Below are 26,841 nucleotides of genomic sequence, written 5' to 3' on the forward strand. Positions count from 1 at the left end.
AAATAGAAGCCCTTTCTAATATATCAATGCTTTGGTTAGGACAAAAACTCCTTTTTAATATGGAAAATATTCCTTCTATCGGGTGCCGTTGCTTTTATTTCAGAACACAGTTCAAATCACTTGCTCTTGTCCTCAATCTGGCAACCTGCCAGCGCTTGGTTTGATCCAAGATTGCAATAACTAGTTCAGCCACTGGGTGTCAAACCCACATACTGCACCATATCGATAATGACCCCAGTTTAGCACTAACACAGTTTACCACTACCTCGCTTGTATTCATTTGTAGTAGCACTTCATTAGGTCTCAAAATGACAAAGAGATCAACTAAAGTTTTTAAGTTTTTAAAGTTTCAACGTTTTTAATTATCAAAATGGTCTACTGAAACACAATAGATTATGACAACAATGTATACAAACAAATAATTAAAAAGCTCCCCTATCATCACTTGCTCTGGAAGAACCATTTAAAAAAAAGAACAACAACCAAGAAAAGGATAATGAGAAACATGTACTTCACAAAGACCAACTGTAATAACATTCAGAAACATCCTCTGTCTTCTCTAAACATCACATATCAGAAACAGGTGATTCTGTAGATCCGTAGATACAGCTCAGAAATATCTTCACAGTTTTTTTTTTTTTGTTTAGTTTCGTCCTTCACATAAAATAAAGCAGGGGCGTTTCAGGGTGTGATACGCACCTGTAAATATGTCTTTTTGTTTTTCCTGCAGTGTTCTTCAGTAAACGTCATTTGTAGGTCCAAACATATTTCGGAGAGAGTTTTTTGTTCCTCGCTATGGAAGAGATGCTTGGCACTCTGAGTCTCCCGACATGCGTTTGCGGACGGCATCCTTTGTTGATTGTGCCACAGCCTTCTGACAGATTACAAAATAAATATGAAGCGTCTGAGGGGGGGAAAATGCATCACTGTCAAATGTACATACATTGTGCTGTCAGGCATTTAGATTGTTTCTTTTTTTCTGTTTGTTTAACTTCCAAGACTGAATATTTTGTTAACTCTACAAAAAATGAAACTAATAATAATAATAATAAAAAAACATGCCTAAAACATCCACTCATTGCATGGTTATAAATATGAGGGTAGACATAATGTCATGCTAAGACACCTGAGAACCAAAGAGACATATTTAAAGAAAGTAAGGCTTAAATGGATTATATGCATGAGAGTAGCATGACCGGTTGCGTAAAGCGGCCCAATATACAATGTTCCATCAATTTTGGAGTCCAGAATGGTAGGCCCCTCCCCTTCATTATGATTGGGTGCTCCATGGCACTTAGTGTCCAATGAGAGCCATTTGTGCGGCGTTGAGATGTTTTGCATGGTGATGAGTAAGAGTTAAGTCAGTTATGCTATTTTTCATTCTTTATTCGAGTCCTTCATTGTGATTGAGGCCCAGATCTCGCCTGATCATCTGTCTGCTCGCCTCGTGTTCTTCGTCGTCCTCTTCGTCGTCGTCCTCATCGAGTCCCTCGTCTTCCTCCTCCTCCTCGTCCTCCTCCTCTGTGCCGTCCATGGAGTCGTCGGTTCCGCCCAGCATGGCCTGCTGCATGGCCAGCGTAGCCGAGTCTGAGGACAGAGGCTGCAGGCCGTCCATGCCAAGAGAGTCTGACAAAGGAACACACACAAATACATGCAAAACAGCTGACAAAACTTGGTAACTTACTTGCTTATTCAATCTACAGCAGGGTTTCATCAAGTCCAATTTAAGATTTTTAAGACCCTTTTAAGACCATTATGAATGAAATTTTAGACTTATAAAAGGCTAAACACTACTGATTATTTCTAATTACCTGATTGGGCCAGTGAATTTTTTGATTTGCTCGGCACAAAAAATAAATAAATAAAAAAAATAATCAAGTGTACAGTAATCATTACTTAACGGCATAATTTAATGTGTCAAAACAAGAAAACTCTCGTTGTATAAATTTTTTTATGACACGTTTAACATTGTTAAAAAGGCATATTTATTGTGGAGGCAATTACATAAATATTCAAAAATATATACAGCATTTGTTGGCTTTTGGTCCAAATTGATTGACTATAACTTCTATTCAACCTAAAGCATTTCTGCTATAAAACCTTAAGTTTCATGTCTATTTATAAATATTATGTTTACTCGCTTTTTTTGTAAATGTTTTTTGAATGAATGGTAGATTACATAAAGGGATAATGTGCTCTGACATTATCTGATTTTTTTAAGATGAATTGTTGGTGATTGGATGGATGTCGGCCCGATTGGGTAGCTTTACTTGAACAGAGGAAAATTAAGACCTGTTTAAAATTATTTAAGACATACAACACAGTATTTCAGTGAATTGAAGAGTTTTTAAGATTTATTACGACCCCACAGATAAAAGCTAGTAGATTATTTGTAATTGTTACTGAGTGAGTTAATATTCGGAAATAATATATTAGTAAAAAATATATAGATATAAGTACTGTTAGCGAATAAGCAAGCAAGCATGAAAAATTCTGGAAATCTGCAAACTAATAACAATTGTAAATGTATATACAGTTGAAGTCAGAATTATTATCTCCTTTAAATTTTTTAATTATCTATGTTTAACAGAGCAAGGACAATTTCACAGTATGTTTGATAATATTTCTTCTTCTAGAGAAAGTCTTATTTGTTTTATTTTGGCTGGAATAAAAGCAGTTTTTAAATTTTTGATTATTAAAAATTATTAGCTATTTTAAGCTATAAACTTTTTTGATAGTCTCCTGAACAAACCATCGTTATACAAATAACTTACCTAATTACCCCCTCCCACGTAGTTATCCGTATTAACCCAGTTAAGCCTTTAAATGTCACTTTAAGCAGTATAAGTGTTTCGAAAAATATCTAGTCAAATATTATATCTGTCATCATGGCAAAGATAAAAGAAATCAATTTTTAGAAATGAGTTATTAAAACTTTTATGTTAAGAAGTGTGTTTAAAAAAAATTCTGTTAAACAGAAATTGGGGAAAAAGTAAACAGGGAGGCTAATAATTCTGACTTCAACTATACAAACACACACACACACACACACACACACACACACACACACACACACACACACACACACACACACACACACACACTTGTAACAAAATGTTGTGGATAAATAAGAATACACCCACTAATGCATGAAATGGATAATTAGATTTGGTTGATACATTTTTACTTTTTATTTAGTCGTCTAACTTTTGTCATAAAGCTTAATAGAATATGACTGACTGTCTGAGTTGTTTGTGCCGTGTGTCTGCAGGACTCCAGCTACAATGGAATCGGGCCAGAAGCGCTGTGTGGGTCTGTGCTGAGATTTCATCTTCTTGGCTTTGGGAGCAGGGTCAGGATTACTGGCATCCAGCATGGGCTGCAGAATACGCCTGCGGGCATTGATAAACCTTCCAAAACACAGGAGAATGAGGAAAAAAGTACACGGATAAGAGCGGGATTTTTGTTAAAAGCCACAGAACGTGCACGTCATAAACACAGTGTGTGATTCTGGTGGTGGCCGTTAGATGGCGCCAGTTTGTTGTGGATCAAACACACTGGACAAACTAACGAGTCTCTTACCAGTTGTTCACCTGTAATAAGGTAAGGTTTGTTTGCGCTGCAATCTGTCTTTTCTCATCTTCTGTTGGATAAGGGTGCTGGAAAATGGAAAACAGAATGAATAAGTAAAATTCTGAGGTAAAATTAAGGGTAAAGATAACTCTAATATGAACAGTTTCCCATTCATTTACACTCCGTCAAACTGTTTATGAGAATTTTACTGTTTACTCATGTTCATTTTTCCATGAGTATAACATAAAAAAGAAAGCTGAAACCACTGATCCTTGGTAATGCAGCACTTTAAAAGTTATCATTATGTGGCACATAATGATACACTGACAATTTTACTGAAGCAAAAAGATCAACCTGTGTAAGAAACTGTGTAAAAAGATCCTTAAATGTCAGCAGCGAAATACTCTGATTGCTGAAATGAAATTAATTAAGCATGTTTTGTGTTTTTTTTAACAATTGCAGATTTGCTTTTCTCTGTTTTTGTTTATTTTAAAGCATACTGAATCTGTAACTGCAGTAATCAGTCAATAACTGAGCAAGCAAAATATCTGGCATAGCTTATTTGAAAAAATAACACCGTTTACAACATTATTACCCTTAATTAACAGTCCTAGTTGCATTTATGACAGGATGCAAACTCACACCAGAGCTGCTGCTGTTTGTCAGATAAAGAGGACATGTGTATTGTAATATTACTCAAAATGATACACTGTAAAACCCAACAGTTAAATTTATCAAATGAAATGAGTGCAGTTAACTCAAACTTTACTGAAAGTGAATTCTACTCATTTGAAAAGAGTTTTGAGTTCAGTGTTGAAGGTAATGAGTTAATTAAACACCTAATTACTTTAAATGGAGTAAGTTCACAGTACTCTAGATTTGTTTTTTAACTCAAATAGTTTGTAGCAATCGGTTTCCTCAGACGGTTTGAGTTGGCTTATTAGGTCTTACAGTACTCAGTTGGTTTGAGTTTTCTCAGATGGTTCGAGTTACCTTAAAGTTTTGAGTTTAACAGTGTACTTGTGCTGAAACTTATGTTAAAAACTATATAGGTCATCTTACATTCAAGTTTGGCTCTACAGTTATGTCATAACATTCGTAAGCTTGCTTGTTGAGCATGTGCAAAGGTACTAATGTTCTAAATATTGTTTAATTTCTAGCATAGATCATTCCGTAAGATCTCAATGTATCACCAGGGGTTACATGTATTCATGTTGTTTTGCCTGTGTGTGTTTTTGACCCTCAAAGTTCAGTTATAACCATTAACATGTATTAAAATAGTAGAATCAGTGTTATTAATGATTAGGGTATCTATAAGCTAGTGTGCTCCAAAAAAGTGACACAGTTTGTGTTTAGGAAATATTAAATTTATATAATCATGTTTTTAAGAGCTCTTATCTCAAAAGATCAAGGCAGTTACGGTTTGTTAGTTCATGACCCCTTTAATGGAAAACTCTATGTTTTATTATTTTTTGTTAATATGTTTAATTGACAAGTCACATAGAGTTAAACAGTTGAGTATTACTATTTTTTAACCCATTCAGCTGACTACCACGTCTCACAAGATCACTTTTAGCTTAGCTTAGCATACATTATTGAATTATATTAGACCATAGGCATCTTTCTCAAAAAAATACAAAAAAGCTTGAAATACTTATTGAAAGCTTGATCTTCTGTAGTTACATTGTGTACTAAGACTGACGCACAATAACAAAGTTGCTGTTTTCTAGGCTTATGAGTATGGCTATAAACTTTACTCTCATTCTGGCGTAATAATTAAGGGACTTTGCTGGTGCACCATGGCTGCAGCAGGTGCAATGATATTATCTTATGTACTTAGTTACCTAACTGAAGACTATTTTCAGGCTCTGTGTAATAGCAGTTCACCTGCTACAGCCATGGTCAAAGTCCCTTGAATTTTACCCCAGAATTAGATTGTAGTTCCTAGCCATATTGACATAGAAAAAAGCAACTTTTCATTTTCAGTCGGTCTTATTACATGATGTAACTACAGAGGAATCACACTTTAAATAGGAAAAATTATCAAAACTTTTTTTTTTTTTTTTTTTTTTTTACAAGATGCTAATTTATAGCTTTCAACCTTGGGATGTGAAAATAAGGGATAACCCCCCTCCAAAAAAAATAAATAAATAAAAAATAAAAAAATCCGCAAATTATTAATATATTCTTCTGGATTGGTTTCATAAGTTTTTATGCTCATTTAAGACTAGAATTTGTTATGTTAAAAAAAAAAAACACCAAGATCGACATATTTAGGTGTTGTTATTATTATTATTATTATTATTATTATTATTATTATTATTAATATTATTATTATGTGTATATGTCCACTTTTGTACTGCTTCAAATCGTGTGTACAGAATCCGTTTGGAAAACAGCGTCTATATAGAGCGCCGCTGACAGTCACGCACCACTACATGAACTGACTGTTTTGAGGATTCCATAGGAGGGGCAATGGAATAAAGGAAGGGAATCCTGCCATTTTTAAATATATTGCAAAGTGTTTTCGGATTCAGATTTAAGAGCATCCCCTCGTAGTTACGCGGTATGGGTTGCATATAGACCATTTCATTGAGGTGATGTCATTGGCCCATGATTATTTCCTGCTTATTGTCAAACTGTTTCATATCCTTAACAAGAGGCGATTCCATCATAACTTGATGTTATAACAGCTATTGTAACATTATTTATCAATATGTGGAACTTTTTGGACTCTCAGAAGCTATGGAAATTTAAAATGTAAAACAGAAAATACCTCAGAACCATTGTTATTGTTTACATCTCTCAAAATGGTCTATAGGGAGGATTGACTCTTCAATGTTTATTACTACCCTTTATAGAAAGATAAATGTGGGAGAAAAGCAAAAAAGTACCTTCATGAGATGATAGTGGTATAAAATTGTAAAATACAGGAAAATCCTGGAAAAAACAGGAGGGTTGACAGGTATGTGCTAATGGTCTAATCAGATTCAATGATCTATGCTAAGCTAAGCAAAAAGTGCTCTCGCCAGATTAGCTAATGAATTAAAAAATTTTAAAAACTCAACAGTTTCACTTTGACTTGTGAAATGAGCCTATTTTCAAAAAAGTGTGTTCCTTTTTGTTTGGCTAAAAAATACTGTTGGATCCCTTTAAAAACATTGTCTTCATCTCACTGGAGCTCTAATAAAACCAGCAATGTGATCCAACTGAAATGCAGTACATTTTAAACCCTTCTTTAGCTTGTAGGGCAAAAATGCAAGAAAAATGTGTGTTTTTCTTTTTCTCTCACCATGAGATGCTGGAAGAGCCAGGAACGCATAATGTTTGTGGCATGTTTGGGAAGGACGCCTCTTTTGTTTTTTGATTTCTTGTCATCGCCATCCAAGAGTGAGGACAAGTCCAGATTCACCTTGGAAGAAAGAGAGAAGAGAGGAGAGAGAGTGAGCGAGGGAAACAAAGAGTGTCGCCAGTCACCATTTCTTTGGCAAGGAAGGGCAGGAATGCCTTCAGTCACCATAGCAACGCAATGGGAGTAATGATACCTAAAATTAAAGCCAAGGAGGTACATTTACAGAAGCCTTTCATCAACCAAAAAGAGCTGCGCAAAATGCCGTCAATTTTTTTTCCTCCTTTTCATCAAACTTATTATACGCTCTGAAGTACGATTAATGTAAGGCGAGCGGGGGGGAAAAATGCAAAAGGGTTTGAGAGCGACTGCGTTTAAAGGATGCACGCTAAATTAACTATTTATTTTCTTTTTGCTTTATGGCATTGGGAGACTGGCATATTAACATTTCAGAGAAGTTTAAAATGCATAATCTACGAGAGCGCCGTGCGCACGAATAAATAAATTAATAAAAGAGAAAAAAAATTAACATTTCCACTTTGAAAATAAGGATAATTAATTTCATGCTACCATTGCCACTGAAAGCCATAAAAAGCAGCAGCTCCCCACTGATTTTAAAATTTCGAAATAAATAAATAATAATCAAGCTCTAAAAACAACCTCCTCATTACATTTGCAGCTGGGTGTCATGTGGTTCTTCCCCCGTTCCTCTACTCAAAACACACACACATGCTTGCAGTACTGGGAGAGCGTGTGTAAGTGTGCGATTCAGGAAGCAGGGTGAATTAATTGGAGGCTTCATGCAGGGGTATTATTACTGAAAGCTTGTCGGAGATGTAGCTACGGGCGGAACTCTATTCCCAGCCTGCGTGTAGTGAAGCGCCTCGTCCCATAGTCTGGATCCACACAGACTCCAGCTGTCTGTCAAAGCTCAACTCACCTGACTCATGTTTGATGGCATAAACATAAAGTAACAATTCTAGAATTCGCAAACAACTTCATTGTGCTTTTAACAACTATCATATGCAATCTATCTACATGATGAGTGAATAAATGTGGTCGGTGAGATCCCATGTTTAACAAATATAGTGAGATTAGATCCAGCGGTAGATCCGTGATGAACAGTCCCACGTGCACAGCTCTCATCTGGGTAGATATGCTCCCATGCATGCCAGAGTGTATGTGTGTGGTCATGAGATGTGGGTTTTCAGTGGTGTAATGTAGACAGAGAGTTGTTCAGAAATGCTGGGTGAAACGCTAGAGTGGAAGCGGATCGTTTTCATTCTAAAACGCTGATTTAAAACTAAAATGTATTAGTGTAAACAGAGCCTCAGGGTTTTGGCGAACAAATGGACTATTTAGCTTTTCTGCAATGGTTCAATAAAAATAAAATGAGTTTTGGGGTTGGGGGAAGGCCTTCATGCTAAAATAGTTGTTCAAAATCTTATTCATGGATGGAAGAGAGGAAAACCCAGTAAATTACAAATACTCAAATGACTTTAATTGAGTAGTTTTTCTCAGAAATTGTAATTTACTAAGTAGTTTTAAAAATGTGTACTTTTAACTTTACTTTTACTGCAGTATCTGTAATTTGACTCCACTACTTTCTTTTAACCTGCAGTCACTTTATTTTTTCTTTTCTATGGGGATTGGAATCAGTCTTGTGGTTCCTGTCCAATTAAATCACACATAGATGGTCAATCGCATCAAAACGAACAACCTCAAGACATGGGCGATTTATAATTGCAGCAAACTGTTTTGAAGCATTAAACGTGTCTAAGAAGACGTCCAAAATCTTTACATGCATTGACCTAGAAACTGTTTAGATGCATGTCACTGATGAGAAGATGATGGATGTTTACTGTATGATTACTTAAATGACCATTCGTTAGAAGACGTTGTACCTCAACACTATGGGGACGTTGCGTTTTGTATGGATATGAAAATCGTTTTGGAGTCAGATCTAAATGTCAGGCTGACATCAATGTTCTGTGTCTAACTTAAAATCAACCAAATATGAACATCTAATGATGTTAAAGCTTGACGTTGTGTGGATGTTACCACTATGACGTCTATTAGACGCCGGATTTTGGTGGCTTATACCCGTCAGTATTTGACGTCAATATGGCGTTGGTTTAATGTGTTGGCTTGACATTGGGTTTTGGTCACTTTCTAACACTTTAATCAACCAAATATCATTGTCATTTCACATCATTATTGGACATCAAAATAATGTTGTCCTTAGATGGTGGGCAAAAACTGCTGGGCAAAAACTAAATGGACTACAGAATATTATGTTTACACACATCCACAAATGACATGTAAATGCATCAGCTTTTTATAGTGTAATACTACTCGCTACTTTTGAGTCCTTTAAAAAGGGCTACTTTTTACTCATACTTTGAGTAATATTTACAACAGATACTTTTACTCTACTTGCACAACATTTTTAAGCAAGTAATAGTCCTTTTACTTAAGTATGATTTTTCAGTACTCCACCACTGGAAAAACCATATAATCTAATATAAAAAACTATTATTATTATTATTATTATTATTATTATTATTATAATTATTATTATTGAATGAGCTTCAGTGAGGTAATTAACATTTGAATGAGTTTATTAATTATTTACACAGACATTTGTTAATCTTGTGTTTTATAAATGAGCCCCTTCACTCATTTGGCTTTATTATTATGTTATATTATTATGATAGAGACATTAGAAGGCATCAAAATACGTCTGATCCCACATAATATTCATGCATTAAAGATCTATTTTAAAAAAGGTTATTTGAACAAAAATACATTATTTTTTTTTTTTACTTATTTATACATTATTAATGAGTCCATCTATAGATTATTTTTATATTTAAAGTTATTTTATGGGAATAAATATACAAAGAAAGTGGATAAAATTGTATGTCAGCATATTGTCATTACTGCAAGCTAAAGCCATTTAAAAAATAAAAAAGTAATAATAATCAATTATACCATAGCATTACTCATCTTAACATGGCACTACACGCCAAAATTAGGGAACAATTTAGTTTTGAAGTTTTTGTATACCTCTTTAAATGTTAATTTTAGAAACGTACATTTAAATTTTAAAATGTAAATTTTAAAAGTTATGGGTAGGACCTAGGTATTACAATGTTGAGGTGGTTTATGATGACATGCACTGTGTACTCTCAATTTAAAATGCTTATAAAATCAAACTTTTGACATTCAACATTTTCTACAGGTTTCCAATGTAGGTGGTTTTAGGGATAGGATTAGGTTAATGCAATATAATAAGCATCATTTAACAGTATAAAATATGTTATGGATATTCTCATAATAAACAAGAAACACACCAAAATGTGTGTGTTTGTGTGTGTGTGTGTGTGTGTGTGTGTGTGTGTGTGTGTGTGTGTGTGTGTGTGTGTGTGTGTGTGTGTGTGTGTGTGTGTGTGTGTGATGTGTATACTGTCAAGATCAAAATTATTCATAACCTTACCGAGTTTTGACTTGATTGTTTTGTTCACAATGATGCCACTTGTACAAAGTCTTATTATTTTTTGGAAGAAGCCTGTGTCATTTCTGGTCTATAAAAATAATGCTGGTTGAATTAAAGTAACTAAGAATTAAAGTAATTCAAATTCAAGAATTTGAATTGGGTATGAATAATGTCAGGCTTGACTGTATATATCTAATGTTAAAATTGGATACACAAAAATAATACACCATTAACTAAAATGAAAATTAAATCAGAAAGAAAAAATAAAAACTTTTAGAATCATTTTATAAATATTACAAAATTATATAAAAAATAATAACTTTTATAATAATGCAGTTTGGTGGCGACACGGTAGCTCAGTGGTTAGCACTATTGCCTTACAGCAAGAAGGTGCCTGGTTCGAGTCCTGGCTGTGTCAGTTGGCATTTCTGTGTGGAGTTTGAATGTTCTCCCCGTGTTGCCGTGGGTTTTCTCCTTGTGCTCCAGTTTCCCCCACAGTCCAAAGACATGAGCTATAGGTGAATTGAATACACTAAATTAGCCGTAGTGTATGTGTGGGAATGAGTGTGTATGGTTGTTTCACAGTACTGGGTTGCAGCCGGAAGGGCATCAGCTGTGTAAAACATATGCTGAATAAGTTGCTGATTTATTCTGCTTTGGCGACCCCTGATGAATAATGGGACTTATCCAAAGAAAAATTAACGAATAAATGAATGAATGAATAATGCAGTTTGGCTTCTACAGTTGTTCAGCAAAACTCAACGGCTGCATCAGTTGTTCAGCTACAGCACTGCATGTGGAGTGTTTGCCTCACCTGATTGTTTTGGATCTGGATGGTTCCCTGTGGTAACCCCTGTGTTAACACCTGCCCCTGTGAGGTAACCATTGCCACCGGCTGATACAGCGTCCCACCTGTGGGAATCAGTCGGGTTATCACACACTTTACCTGCCCCGCCGAAAACATACTGTAATTACACAGCAGCACAAAAACAAACCAATTCACCTCCTTTACACTGCGCCAAAATAAAACAAAAGCGTATTTAGAAGCGGCTCAAGAGGAGAAACAAGGAGTTCTTGTTTTGCAGCTAATTAGCTCAATTTCACAGTAATTAAACTCTTTATTCACAATGTGGAAGTACTGTTTCTGGGCGAGATGGATGTAAGCAGGGAGAATTAGTCAAAGAAAGAGCCGTATAAATGAAGATAATGTGCATTACATGGAAGCTCGCATCGGCTTTCATTTAGTGTCACCCATTTGGAAAGGAAGGGTGTTTTGAAAGCTGAGATTTACAGCAGGGAAAGGGATTGATGATTGTGTTTCTCACCTGAGACCACCTGAGAGTTGATAGTGGTCATGGAGATGTTGTTCTGCTGCAGGGGACCGGCTGGGACTACGATCCCGGAGGAGTTCACTGTGCTGGAGACGGAGGTGAGCGATGGGGATGAGCTTTGAAGCAGGTCCTAGAAGAATAGAACGGAACTGGGGTTAACCTACACTGTAAAAAAAACATTTGATAAGTAATTTTCCATATTTTAAGATTCATAAGTCATTCATTCATTCACTTAGTCCTTTTATTAATCAGGGGTCGCCACAGCGGAATGAACCGCCAACTTATTCAGAAAGTTTTTACGCAGCAGATGCCCTTCCAGCCGCAACCCATCTCTGGGAAACATCCACAAACACATTCATACACACACACACACACACACTACGGACAAGTTAGCCTACCCAATTCACCTGAACCGCATGTTTTTGGACTGTGGGGTAAACCGGAGCACCCGGAGGAAACCCATGCGAAGGCAGGGAGAACATGCAAACTCCACACAGAAATGCCAACTGAGCCGAGGTTCGAACCAGCGACCTTCTTGCTGTGAGGTGACAGCAGTACCTACTGTGCCACTGCCTCGCCAAGATTCATAAGTGTTTTAGGTTTATACGGTTGTGAACTGCATCTCTGCTCATGTCGACTTATGATGTTAAAAATTCAACTTTACAGTTTAACAAAGGGACTTCATATTGATATTTTAATAGTCTGAAAAAATAATATAATGTAAAAGAGCTAATATCTAGAGAAATAATTCTGTAAAATAACAGAAAATGTAATGGCAGATTTTTGTACCATAATATACAACACCAACCCAGACAATATATCACTTCAAACTATTAAAATTGTTAATAAAAGTCGTTTTTTTTTTTAACTTTCAAGGTTAAAGGTTGTTTGAAGAAAGATTAAGGTTTCATAATGCAATTCAAAAGCATAAGTAAACAGGAAATAATAAAAACAAATCAGAAAATACAGAAAATGCTAATTTATAGATAATTATTACAGTGTACAATGAGTACTATTACTACAGTACATTTAGTGATGCGCAATATATATATATATATATATATATATATATATATATATATATATATATATATATATATATATATATATATATATATATATATATATATATACAGTTGAATTATTAGCCCCCTTTGAATTTTTTTCTTTTTTTAAATATTTCCCAAATGATGTTTAACAGAGCAAGGAAACTTTCACAGTATGTCTGATAATGTTTTTTTCCTCTGGAGAAAATCTTATTTGTTTTATTTCAGCTAGAATAAAATAAGTTTTTATTTTTTTAAACACTATTTTAAGGTCAAAACTATTAGCCCCATTTAGCCTATTTTTTTTTTCCGTTAGTCTACAGAACAAACAACAGTTATACAATAACTTGCCTGATTACCTTAACCTAACCCAGTTAAGCCTTTAAATGTCACTTTAAGCTGTATAGAAGTGTTCTGAAAAATATGTGGTAAAATATTATTTATCATGGCAAAGATATAATAAATCAGTTATCAGAAATTAGTTATTAAAACTATTATGATTAGAAATGTGTTGAAAAAATCTTCTCTCCGTTAAACAGAAATGGGGGAAAAAAATAAAACGGGGGCTAATAATTCTGACTCCAACTGTATATAAATATATGGATATATAAATATCTGGAAAAATATCTTTATTGGCTGACATGACATATCATTATCTGTCTGATCAGCCAAAACATTTTGGATTATTTCAGCTGGTTGAACACTGTGATTGTATATGTGTTGACATTAAGGTTCGAATTTGTGCCTTTTATGTGCGAAGCCTTTAGAATTGCAATTTGTAAACGATTTTAAGAAAAGAAACATCTTGATTTTCTGCAGTTACGGTTTTAAATGAAAAAGGTTCATTTTTCTGCTATTTTTGTTTGCTTTATTTTTTTTTGTAATCAGGAAAAAAAATCATTATAAGACTTGTATTTACGGGCCTACATATTGGTTAAGGGTTACCGGTATCAGGTAAGAATTTAGTTAACTAAATTAGCAATTAGGAAGTTAACTATAGAGTGCAATAGGAAGTCAAAACATTCCAATGGGACACTGACTTTTAACAATAAAAAAATCCTTTTTGTACATAATTTTTAACAATTAAAATATTTAAAGTAAATCCCACTGTGTGGTTTTTAATTGACTTAAATGTTGTTGTTTTTTTTAACAGTCATTTGTTAGCAAGAATTTGTTGAGAAAAAAACTACATTACCCATGATGCTTTACAGTATTTTTCACCAATCACAGCCACAGCAAGCAAAGTGCACCAAAGGAAATATTTAGCTCAGCCCACTCTAATAAATATTCCCAGTTTTCTCTCATAAAACAAAATCCAAATACATTTCTATTTATAGATGCATGTTTAACAATAATTAGTAAAAGTATTATTGTATTACTGAGGAAAGTTCGTGAATTACATTCAAAAGTTTGTGAACAGTAAAATCTAGTAATATTTCTATAATCTCTGTATTTTTTTTCCTTGTATAATAATTTGGTTCATAAAAACATTTCTTATGAACATGAATGTCGAAAATAATAATTTTGCTGAAAACATCTTAAAACATTTTTATGATCAGTGTTTTGAAATATAAAATAATGCATTTTTAATAAATTATTCACAGTTGCTGAATAAAAGTACACATTTCAAAAGTACAGAAAACACTATAATAATCAACATTTGCCAAGAGTTCAGAATGCTAGTGAATACCCGATTATTACTGATTTATCTCCTCGTTTGATGGGCACTTTAATTCAATAAAAATCGATTGACAGTCCATCATAAGACGTCCAAAAGTGTGCACTTTTAAGTCTCCTCACGCAGAGGTCAGCAAAGTTCAGCAGAAACAGCGAGGGCAAGCCGGATGTGACCTTTTTGCGCCCTCAGGAGAAAGGCTTGTGTTGGTGCAAGTGTAAATGTTACTGCTGTGAGATTGTGTGCATTCATATGACGCTCTGTTTATGTGTTAGGGTCTGTGGAGGCACCTGCTGCAGGCCGAGGCTGGTCTGGGATGGAGAATACGGGCCGCCCAGGTCGTTTCGGAGCAGATTGTCACTGTGCATCTTGGTCTTGAGGCAGGTGATGTAGCGGTTGCAGAAGTCTTTACAGAGCTCGTTCACCTTCTCCAGCTCCAGCAGGTGGATCCGCAACACCTGGATGGCCTTCACCATCTAAGACAAATCAAAATAATTACAGGATTCAGTTACGAAACCATATACAGATGCAAATTATTTGCTCTTTTTACAAAATTTTAAACAAAATAGTTTGTTCTGTAGACAATAAAAAAAACATTGCCTAATAATATTCACCTTAAAGTTGTTTTTAAAAATTAAGCTTTTATTCTAGACAAAATAAAAACTAATAGGTAAATAAATATTACAGGAAATACCGTGAAACATTCCTTGCTCTGTTAAACATCATTGGGAAATGTTTGTTAAAGAAAAAAAATCCACTGGAGCGAATCATTTTGACTTCAACTGTACTTGCATTAGGGTGTCTAGTTTAATATTGTTTGTATTGGCTTATTCTGCAAATAAGTACATAAGCTCTCTTTTGCAATAGTTTTAGATCTTCCGATTCATTTTCCCTATGCGTATGGTAAGCTATAAAGGGTCCAACTACAGTACTTGTCCTGCAAACTATTTTGTTTTTGGTTGTACATCAAGATAAACATAATGTAATAATAAAAAACAAATTTGCAACCTCAAGCAAATTAATTATAAATAAAGTTTCAATATAAGTGAATGAGTCCTTAAATCTCGAGCCTTTAAGGTTACAATGTCTGCACTCATACTGCACATGAAAGAATAAGGTCAATACTGCTTATGGGAATTTTAAATGACTGAATTATTAAATATATCTATGTTTTAATTTAAAAATTAGTGCTGACTATTTATAGTTTACTTTGATTGATTTTAGTTTTATTTAGGTTTTTGCGATTTTGTTTTTGTTGTTTTATTCTTTTAATAGAATTAAGTTTTGCTTTATTTTTATTAATATTTTTAATCTTTCTCATTTTTTGTCATTTTAGTGGTTCACATAATTTAAAACTTTTCAATGTTTTGATTTGAGAATTTGAAATGTATATTTTTATCTTTTTATTTAAATTTTGTAGAAAACATGTTTGTTGTAATGTAATACTGTACTTACCGTAAACATATTAATTTCACTTGCAGGTGAGAAAAGTTCCTTACTTTTTTTCTAACTTTTTTCTTAACCTTTTTTTCTTGTTTTTTCCCAACAGGAAGTTTATGTCCAGAAAATAAAAGAAACAAAATTCTGAACTTTGAGATATAAACTCAGAATGAGGAAAAAAATAATAATTTCAAGGTGTAAACTCAGAATTGCAAGACAATAAAAATGATTATAATGACGTTACATCTCATAATAAATTTATGGATATTTTAAATAATTAAATTATTTAATTATTGAATATATTTATTATCTCCGATAATAGTTCGCTTTAAATTAAATCAAATTAAAATTGATACATAATCCATTTTATTACATATTTATTCTTTTAATGTTTTATCATTTACAGTAGAAAAACTCAGGAGGAATATGTCCAGCAATTCAGTGAAACAAAAGTCAGAATTTTGAGATATAAACTCAGAATTGTAAGTTACATAATTTCTGTTTATATTGGAGAAAATAATGAACAATTTGCAAGGTGTAAACTCAGAACTTTTGTACATTGTAAATTTACAAAAAAAACAACAACCTTAAATTGTAAATTTCATAATTCTCATAATTCTGCTTCCTCCAATCACTTTAAATGACACCAAATTAAAATGCATATATTCCTTTTTATTCCTTCATCATCCAGTTTCCTTATGCTAAATGCCACCAACCACCAACTATTCCGGCATATGTTTTACACAGCCCTTTTAGCCGCAACCCAGTACTGGAAAACACACATACACCCTCGCATTTACATTCGCACTCATATACTATGGCCATTTTTGTTTGTTACCCAATTAACATATAGTACATGTCTGTAGGGGAAACCAAAGCATGCAAACCGGAGAACATGCAGATACCACACAGAAATGATCTGTCAACTGGCCGAGCTGGGACTCGAACCAGTGACCTTCTTGCTGTGAGGTGAGAGTGCTAACCACTGAGCCTCCGTGCCGCCTCCTAATTCCTTTTATTACATATTTATTCTGTAATTTTTTTTTTTGTGATCAACTTTTTATTGTTTTCAGAGATCAACAATATTACATCTTGATTACATGTTCACACATCATAAATGTTAACTTGAGTCTAAAAGAGAAAAGGGGAAAAATAATAATAATAATAAAGAAATAAATATAAATAATAATATTCTGTTTATTTCTGATCATTTAAAGTAGAAAAAAATGATATAAAATAATAATTGAACAGTAAAATGAATATTGAATTGTAACTAATTACAAGTTTCAGTCTATTCATCTCAAAAAACACATCCGCTTCACTAAAAAGAAAATCAAAAATGTTTTTTTCACACCTAAACTAAAAATCAGTGTTGCCGAGCCAGTCCTCCTGTCGCCGTTTGCCTGCTCATGTTGCTTAATCCTCCAAACACTTTCTGCTGATACAGTTGGACAGGACTGAACGTTCAGCTCCAAGCAGCCATTCAAACAGTCACCGCCCAAAGTCAGAACTCAAGGACGACCAAATGGGCTAAAAAATGCTTTGCCAAGGAGGAGATAAATCTGCCAATTACCGCAGCTCGTTTAATCAGGGCTCGGTGCCATCTCTCTGAGGCTGCTATAACTGTCGCGCTGAAGAGTTAGTGAACGGCGGACCGGCGTGTGACCAGTGTGTCGTAAAGCACACAGATGCAGAGTTAATTGACTGAGCAGCGCTAGTCGGCCGAGCGCCCCGCTAATGATGAACAGTGACCTTTTTTCCTCCTCCTTCCCTTAATTTCTAATTACTGTTAACTGTCTTGCAGGGCGCAGAAGAGCAGGGATGATGAATATGAGGTTGGAAAAAGAGAAAGAGAACAGAAAAGAGCTACGGACAAGAGGTGGACGAGTGTCATTGTTACTAATACCCCAGAGGCGTTTGGGTAAATGTCATTAGCTACTGTACAGTTTTTGCCTACTTTGTACTTTGACTGAAGATCAAAGATATCAGCAACTCGCTACTTATTATTTCATAAAAACATGTATATAGTTGTCGGCAGAATTTTTATTCTTTCACAAATATTTGATGTTTAAAAGAGCATGGAAAAAATCATAGCATTTTCTTATAATATTTATTTTCTCCCAGGTAAAGTCTTACTTCTTTTAGTTTGGCTGTAGGGGAAATACTGTACAACACGCCACCGTTTTCCTCAGAAAACATATTTTCAAACGTGCTGTTGACTAGAATTTTTCACTAGATGTTGATAACAACCAAAGAAATGCACAATTGAAAAGACAACAAATCTAACTAGTTTACAAATGAAGTTATGTGTAATAAAATGAAACTACACAGAAAAAAAAGTATTGAACACATGAAGAAAGGGAAGTGTAAAACGGCAGTGAAAGCCCAGACAGCAGCTGAAATCTCTCAGTAGTTCTTCAGCAACTCTCTGCCCTTCATCATTGTAAATTAATATTTGCTGGAGCACCCGGAGGAAACCCACGTCAACACCGTGACGCCCCATATATGTATATACATAAATTCTATGTCAACTAATTTTTTCGTTAGTATGCATTCACAATGGTATGAACCTTTATGGGGGGGGGGGGGGGGGGTCAAATATATATAGATCAGAAAAAAGCTATTTCTTACAATTAAAAAATTTCCCCTCCCCCTCCTCTCACATCTTGTTTTGATGTCCTTCAGGGGAGATCAAGCGTTAATAAGGGTCTCTTTTAAACAGCAAAATTTAAAGAGTTACAATTTTACAGAAAGGGTTTTTATTTTGCGTTCAACTCTCAGAGACATTATTAAACAATATGCAAATGTTTAGATGTTTTTGTACAATACAAATTGTCAGTACTAAGTCTCAGTCTTTGGTGGATTAATATCCATATAGCTTTGAGAACTCTGGGATCAGTTTAACTTTTAAAAAAGCATTTAAAGACATTTTTTTGGTCAAGCTTTTAATTAACAGTATAAGTGTTCCTGTCCCTGGATTTAACTTGTTTTAATATGTTTTCTTTTATTGATATGTGTTCTTTTACCTGTTTTCGAGTTTTCTCTTATTGTAAAGCACTTTGTGACTTAATGTCTGTGAAAGGTGCGATATAAATAAACCTTTACTTACTTATTTGAGAGACCTGCTATAGCTTTGTTTGACAAACAAAATGATTTATTTGGATTTGCACTGTAAACTTTAAATACAAAGTTTAAAAGTTGTCTTGTTATATTTAGTATTTTGTTATTATTTATGTTTTATTATCCCTCCTGTGTCATTCTTTTTCAAATATTTCTCAAGTGCTGTTTTAAGGAAAGATTTTTTTTCCAACTCATTTTTAAACATAATAGTTAGTTTTTTTAAATAATTAATTAATGACAGTACATATTTTACTGGCTATTTTGTAAGCTACTGGTATAATACATAAAATGTCTGGCCCTTGTAATGAGTAATGTAATTCCCCAATTTATTCTAAATGGCACTCAGCTTTTTCTGCAGCATTATTTCCGGCATTTATAGGCTACTGAAAGCATTAAGTCTTGTACACACTTGACAAACCTGTCAGCAAATCTTCTTTATGTGAATGAGAGTGCATTAGCAGCCAATTGCTTAACCACAGATATCATGTATCACATATGAAATGAGAATATTTAATCTTGATTACAGCACTGTTGTTTTATCTAGAGCTGCTTTCCAACTAAATCACTGATATTGAACTGAACTGAATCAACAATGTTTCTGATCTGAACTTGACCTACAAATACTGCAAACTTGTTTTTAAAGAGCCACTTTACAACAGAATCTTGTAAGTTGAGATTCCATGATTGTTCATGCTATTTTTAGTTTACCTATTTGAAGATGCGTTGACACATTCTATTCTGGATAAAATACCTTAGAAACTACACTGCCTTTGTTGGTTTTTGTATCACTTCAACCAGCACATCAACTTCAAGTAGAATTTAAATATACCCTCTAATGACAATTACACTATGAATATTTTATTTTATAGTGGAATTTTAATGAATTATTTTGATCAATATTTACATGAAGAGACCTTTTTGAAGGATACTGCTTTACTTATGCTCTCATTACTTATGAGTATTGTGTCAACCTTGATTTATTGCAATATTGAAGGGTTCAGCTTTGTTTCTACAGTATTTTAGAAAACAAATGTGATTGCTCTTATCACAAACCAGCTCTTTCTTTTATTTTCACAGGCATGCCTTGTGGGTGTTGTGGACTAGTGTGTCTTAGAGAAAAGACTTTCACTGAAGTGAGTTTGTTATAATGGAGCTATTTACACAGAACGGTGCTTGTACATTTACTTAAATATGATTTACAGATACTTTCGAATATTACCTCAGAGCTTGTATTTTCAGCTAAAAGTTATTTTGCTTTATATTTCAAGACTGAAGAAGTCATTTGAAGAAGTCCAAATGTACCAGCAGAGGGCAGTGCAGATGTGACGTGCAGATATTCAGGATGTAAACAGGTTTTCCTAAGGAGCTAAAGTTGCTAAAGCTGATATACTGTAGATGAAGAAACGAGACTCGTGAGTGTTTACCAGGTTGTCTAGTTCAGGATCCTCGCTGAAGAAAGGCTTGTGGTCCTGCTCTTGCTGGTGGACAAAGTTTTCGATGTCGACGTCGAAGCTGGCGGATGTGATGCATTCTGAGCCCTGCGTGGCTTGTTCACACTTCTCAAACAGCAACGCCAGAAGAGGAAAAAGAGGATGCCTGTAGGGTACAGGAAGAGATGTAGTATGTGTACTGTGCACACTATTCCCAGTTAGCATGCCAGAATAAAATGCTGTTTATATAATGCAACATTTTTTTTAAACAACCTTGGATTTCAAATGTATTCAAAGATTTTAAAGCATATAGGTCTCACACTCAATTCCTGGAGGGCTGCAGCTCTGCACAGTTTTGCTATCAACCCCACAGCTGATCCAACTAATCGAGGAGTTCAAAAGAGTCATGATCACCTTCATCAGTTGGATCAGCCCTCCAGGAATTGAGTTGGAGACCTACTGTATGATTTAAAGAGATGTAAGAGACAGAAATAAAACACATCAACTTCATATTTTCAATAGGCATTTTTTTCCACATACAAATTCTACTCTTTTGAAATGTAAAATTATAGTTCACATAAAACTGAAAAGGATGTCGTCAGTTTGAGTTAGGTTTTTCTGTTGAACACAAAAGAAGTGCCATTGATTTCATAGTAGAGCTGCACGATACTGGAAGAAAATAAAATTGCGATGTTTGGTTGTTCTGCGATATATAATTGCGATATGAATAACATTTCACAAGATGACTCTGTTTTGGATAGATGTCAGAATTTTACATCAATTGGGGACTTCCGGTTCAGGGGCGCATGGAGAAGGCTGCTCGTGTCTAAGCTACAACAATCCTCCAAATAATTTTTAATTATTGAGCCTTAGATTTAATTATTAATCGGCAAAAGTGTGCTCAAGAGATTCAAGAACACATTAAGCCTTAATAATGTCAAAAAACTTGAAAAAAGAAAGTAGATTACAAGAAGAGGTCAACGTCGACCATGGCAAAGCTGGCCATTAAGAGGAGCTGAGGCAAGACGCCAATAAAGGTGGCCCAACTTCTCATAACAATCAAGACGTTATGGATGCTATAACATAATTTTACATCAATTTGGATGATTTTAAACAAGTGCACATGTGCATAAGATAAATAAAGATAAAAAACATGAAAGCAATAGAACAAAGATAAAAATGAAATAGACAGTGCTTTATGGTTTTCGATGTTTAACAGTATGCAGGTACAGAAATTATATTTAAAAAAAAACTTGTGAAGGTTTAAAACTATTTGAGCGTGAGTAACTAGTGACTAAACTTTCATTTTGGGGTGAACTAACCTTTAAACCACAATATCCAGAAAATAACCAGCTTTTTGGTTCAGTCAGGATGACAACACGCAGCCGGCGGATAATATAATCCTTGTTATCTTCATTTAATTGTAGGTATAAGCTCTGTCTAAAGGTTTCTTCTAGCAAGTTGACATTTGTCATGTTAACAGCATTAACATTTTCCTGTATCATCAGAGGATGAATATGTTTGCACTGCTTTAAGCCTGTCCAGAGAGAGGCTTCTGCTGAAGAGCAGACCTAATGAAAGATGAAATTCACTCGGCTCAGCCTCTTGAAAGCCTAGTGTAGCCTGACTCTGTGAACGCTGATTTAATTTAAATGAATTTAACATCGCCACAACAAATTATTAAGAGCTCTGCTGTATGTCAATGAGAAATGTTGTCATGTAAGGATTTAACGTGTCAGTAGAGCTTCACAGCACCAGATGGCACCATTAAGTCATGCATGGTTGCAGGAAGTAATCCATTTGGTACTTACAATTAAGTATTTAGTATACCCTTAAAGGCACAAGATGTAATTTTTGCTACTAGATGGCGCGTATTAACAATAAACAAAGCTGTAGTTTGATGATGATGTGACTGAGTGTTGAATCATGAGAGTTGTCATCTTTATTACATCTTACAGGACACCTGCAGAGATCATGTTCATTGGTGAGCTAAAGTATTCAAAACTTATTATCATAGTATAAAGCAGAGTAAGGGTTTATTCATACAGAATGCATCATTGTTTCTATAAACGCAAGACGCAATGGTTTGGAATAGTTTGAAAAAAAGTACAGCATAAAGTACGAGGGTACCTGGACACAACTACAAAACACCTGTAAACAGAAACTAGAAATTCTTGCCCCGCCTCTGAGGTCATCTGATTGGTCCACTGCTGTGGAACATACAGTGATGAGCTGCATTGTGTGAAAGTTGAAGATCTTTTAACTTAGCGTCTAAAAAAACAAGGCACTAATGCTTCAAAAGACACAAGATGTGAGCGTAACAGTCACACTTGACCATCAAGCATGTGTCTACATTGAAAAACAATGGAAAAGTACAACATTGAAAAAACCTGTTCTGTGTAAACCACCCCTACGACTTAACGTTTTAGTGAAAACAAGAATGCTGAAGCAATTGCTGGTGAGAGATGAGTGTGAAATGCCCGAAAGAATGCAGCAGAGCTTTTATTATGCCACAGTCCACCACTTCCGGCTCTTCCACTCGTAATCACATGATGCTTTTTTACGATAATGAATACATGGAATATTCTTTTATAATGCTGCTCTGTGCAGTCTAATAAAAAGCACAATGTACTAAAGGACCTGTGGTGTTTCTATAAAACCAGAAAATCGAGGGTGGCACAGTACAGAGTCCATGTCACTAATTAAAATAACTAATTTATACAGCATTCTTTGAAACATTTGGGATCATTTAAAGGGCACCTATGATGAAAATCAACTTTTGTAAGCTGTTTGGACAGAACTGCGTGTCCACAGTCATACTAGAATGATATAAACCCAAACAAGTCTATTTTTTTAATTTCCAGACGTTAAAATAGGACCCAAATTCCAGTGATTTTGCGGTCCACCGCAACATGACGTAGAAGTGCAGATTTTCCATGCCCACCGAATTTATTGACAGGCACTATGTTTCTATAAAAACATGTATAGAGATGTCCACAGAACTTTTTTTTGCAAATGAACTGGAATTAAGGTTAAAAAAGTTTAAAACATTTTTAAAACATAGCATGTTTGTAATAAAGACGCTATCTAATTCTTAATCGATATAATTATGAAGACCGTATGGTGTCAGTAAACGCTGATATAGTGTATGTGTGTGTGTGTGTGTGTGTGTGTGTGTAGTATGTGTGTGCTGCAAACAGCATTTGTCCGAGACTCATCCTTTCAGAAAGGCTTGAATAAACTCCACCACAAATACAGCAAAATAAACTTGGTATTTTTGACTAATGAGCTGTATTTTAGCTTCATCTGAGTCTGTCTCTGTCACTGTGCTGTTTAACTGACGTAACGCATGATGAAAAGCAGACACACACTTCAAAACGGTGGGCGGAGAGAAGCAGCTCATTTGCATTTAAAGCCACTAGATATACAAAAACAGCAAGAATGTAGTCAGACACCAAAATGGGCAGATTCTAGACGCTATAATAAATGATCTGATGGGTATTTTGAGCTGAAACTTTACAAACACATTCGGGAGACACCAAAGGCTTGTCTTACACCTTGTAAAAGGTGTAAAATATGTGGCCTTTAAGTACAAAAGTTAGCAAAATATGAGTTAGCAAAAAATAGACATTTTGGAAAAATACTACATATTGTGCGTTTAATGTGACTTTAAAGTAAGTCAACCATTTGTATTATTTCAAGTATTTATGGAATAGACTATTTGCCATTTCAGTCTATATAGTAGGCTTGCTGCAGTAGTCAGTAGCTACGTTTCCATCCACCTATTTTTATGTGCATTTTGGACATGCAAAAAAAGGTTGATGGAAACGCCAAAAAAGAAATTACGTGATGATAAAAATGTTTGTATATGGACAAACCAGCAGGCTGAGCACATTGTATAACATCTGAAATGTTGTTTTGGTCATTCTGTTATTATATTATTAATTACCTCCAGAGTCAAGAGCGCCTTTGCTCCACGTCTGACACCTTCAAATACCACCAGGGTTCACTGCTAGTCAGGATTGCAAGTCATGTATCAAATGAAGAAAAGATTTACACAGCTACTCCTACCGCAGCAATTTCTGTTTTTACTTTTACTTTTGGTGCCAGTTAATCAGGAAGTGACGATTTTGTTTACTTTGACTCGTTGGATGGTAACGCTGCTTTATTTGCATGTCGTTAATGTTATAATCCAGTTTTGCGCATAAAGTTAATTCGCATTTTTGGATGGAAACATAGCTAGTGTTACTAATAGTGTTTTTTCACCTTGCAATTTCAATTTCTGCTATGAAGGAGCATAATTGACAAACATAATTGACAAACATTCTACGTGTAAAAACCCTAAACACAGTGTTTGCATGACTGTGAATTTGAAAGTGAACGTAAAATATGAGCACGTCCTTAAAAGCATATTCATTATGTTAAATACCACCCTCACACCAAAGTGAATTAACACAACTTACACAATTCATCACACAGAGGCCAGATAAAAATAATATTCCTGGTTTTTAATTAAAATATACTGTTGAGTCATTTGTTCATATGCCTGTTGTTTTGTTGTGGAAAAATACTGTCACAGTATTATCCTATCCCAGGCGAGTTCTTATGAATATACCTGTCTATTTTTTTTTATTTTTATTGCTGAGTCTGTTTGAGAGACAGAGAGGCTTTGAGACTGGGTGAGGGGCCCAGGCTCCGGCTGTAACCCACCACTCTCATTTGCAGCCTTTAATAGCCGGCTATATTAGACTCTAATCTGCCTGATCCCAATTTAATGCCGCTCCCTCCAGCTGACGTGACAGGAATACTAAACAGGCTCGCAGTGCTGAGCAGCGAGGCGATCTGCGCTCCCTCCGGGCTCGTCCCGCTCCTCTCCGCAGTGCCAGCCCCTTTTCCTCTCTCCCCTCCCCAGTCACACTCACTCCTGGAGGGCATGGCTGGGTTATCTCTCCCCTTCTCTCTCTTTGGCAGGGCCTGGATCATAACCCGGACACAGCCCTAAAGGCCCAAAGCCAAAGGATGCTATCAATTTAGCTCTCCAAGGATTTGGCAAGTAGGCTGAGGAACAAACTACCTAGAAATTAGAGCATAAAATCGAATTGGAAAAGTTAAGCCACAAGGTACAGGTTCATCGAACACCCACATTCCCTGGAGCGAGTCTAATAATGCCGCATTATCTTCATTAGGTGGTTATATTTCATAACATTTACCCGCTGCAGAAACTCAGCTTTTTGGAAACTTCAGTCATGTCTCGAATTATAATAACGTGATGGTGCAAGCAGCTCCTATTTTGAACAGAACGTCTCTTATTGGGTTACCTTAGATGATTTTCCCAATAGCAGTACAGTTTTTGTTACTAAAGATGGACAGTACACTTAGAGCAGTTACTCTGTAAACTAATTGCCTCGGTTGTTTGATGGTGGGAGAAAACTCTTAAATGAAATCCGATCTCTCTGAGCAACTCCAGACTTTTAAATCTCTTCATCTTTGCGGTTTGGACGAGGCCGTGTGCTGTAAAGTGCAGAGCTAATCGGTTAATCTTTCAAAATGTGCCGGTTAAAATGAAACACTTAATGCTATTTGTCTTTAACCTTTAGTTATCATCTCGCAAACTCTTGCGGGAAAGACTGTCCAAGCTACATCTCTCAAACCTGAAAGGAAAAACACTTGTATAGTTGAAAACAAAAGACCTTTAGAAAACTTTTACATTTTATGATTCACAAAAAAGCAGCTGCTGTGAATTAATGAAGTCATTAAAACCAAACTTATAAATTCAATTATCCAGATGAAGACACATCAATCTTCTGTCCACTGTTTAGGCATAAAAAATATAATGTAAATCAACGGGACAAGGACCAAGACTTTTTGATCATGGTAAAAAGCTATTAGTTGACTTAAAAAGCCCCTGTTATGGGTTTTTGAATATGACCTTCCATGCAGTGTGTAACACAGCTCTAAGTGAAGTGAAGTCGATTCAGAGTGGTTCAAATTAATGGTTGCGGTAACGAATCTTTAGCTGTGTCTGCTTGGCGTCAATATGGAACTCAAGCCCCGCCCATTTGTTGCATGAGCAGACCTGGGAAAATTTAAACCCCGCCCACAAACACTGTAAAAAGAAAAAGAGGAAGTCACTGTAGCTGATCCCGATTGAATCATGTCACGAAGACGCTGTGCTCTGAAGTGTGAGGGAAAGTTCATGTTATTTTCCCTACCCAAAGATGAAGCTGCGAAGAGTCAGTGGTTAAAGTTTCTTTTTGCAAAAATACCTCAGCATTATAGCCCCAGCCTTGTGTTGTGTCCCTGTAATTTTTCTGAAGAGTTTTTCTGCAATCTACTGGCTTACAACGGGGCATTCATCGGCCATTTGTTAAAGGAAGG

General features: G+C 35.1%; 1 protein-coding gene across 2 annotated transcripts in view; it reads right to left on the reverse strand.

Annotated features, from left to right (window-relative positions):
- pknox2 (pbx/knotted 1 homeobox 2) overlaps nucleotides 1-26,841 on the reverse strand; it is a 218,893-nt gene that overhangs the window by 17,877 nt on the left and 174,175 nt on the right. Inside the window, exons 5-12 of one of the 2 annotated variants that reach the window (XM_009305360.5) lie at nucleotides 20,458-20,629; nucleotides 14,764-14,949; nucleotides 11,747-11,882; nucleotides 11,236-11,333; nucleotides 6,866-6,985; nucleotides 3,583-3,659; nucleotides 3,241-3,410; nucleotides 1,387-1,626 (exon numbers count right to left, since the gene is read on the reverse strand). In XM_009305360.5, coding sequence (XP_009303635.3) covers nucleotides 1,387-1,626; nucleotides 3,241-3,410; nucleotides 3,583-3,659; nucleotides 6,866-6,985; nucleotides 11,236-11,333; nucleotides 11,747-11,882; nucleotides 14,764-14,949; nucleotides 20,458-20,629 — 1,199 coding nt within the window. 2 annotated transcript variants of the gene reach the window in all.

This window comes from Danio rerio, chromosome 10 (assembly GCF_049306965.1).
Source record: "Danio rerio strain Tuebingen ecotype United States chromosome 10, GRCz12tu, whole genome shotgun sequence".
Lineage (NCBI taxonomy): Eukaryota > Metazoa > Chordata > Actinopteri > Cypriniformes > Danionidae > Danio > Danio rerio.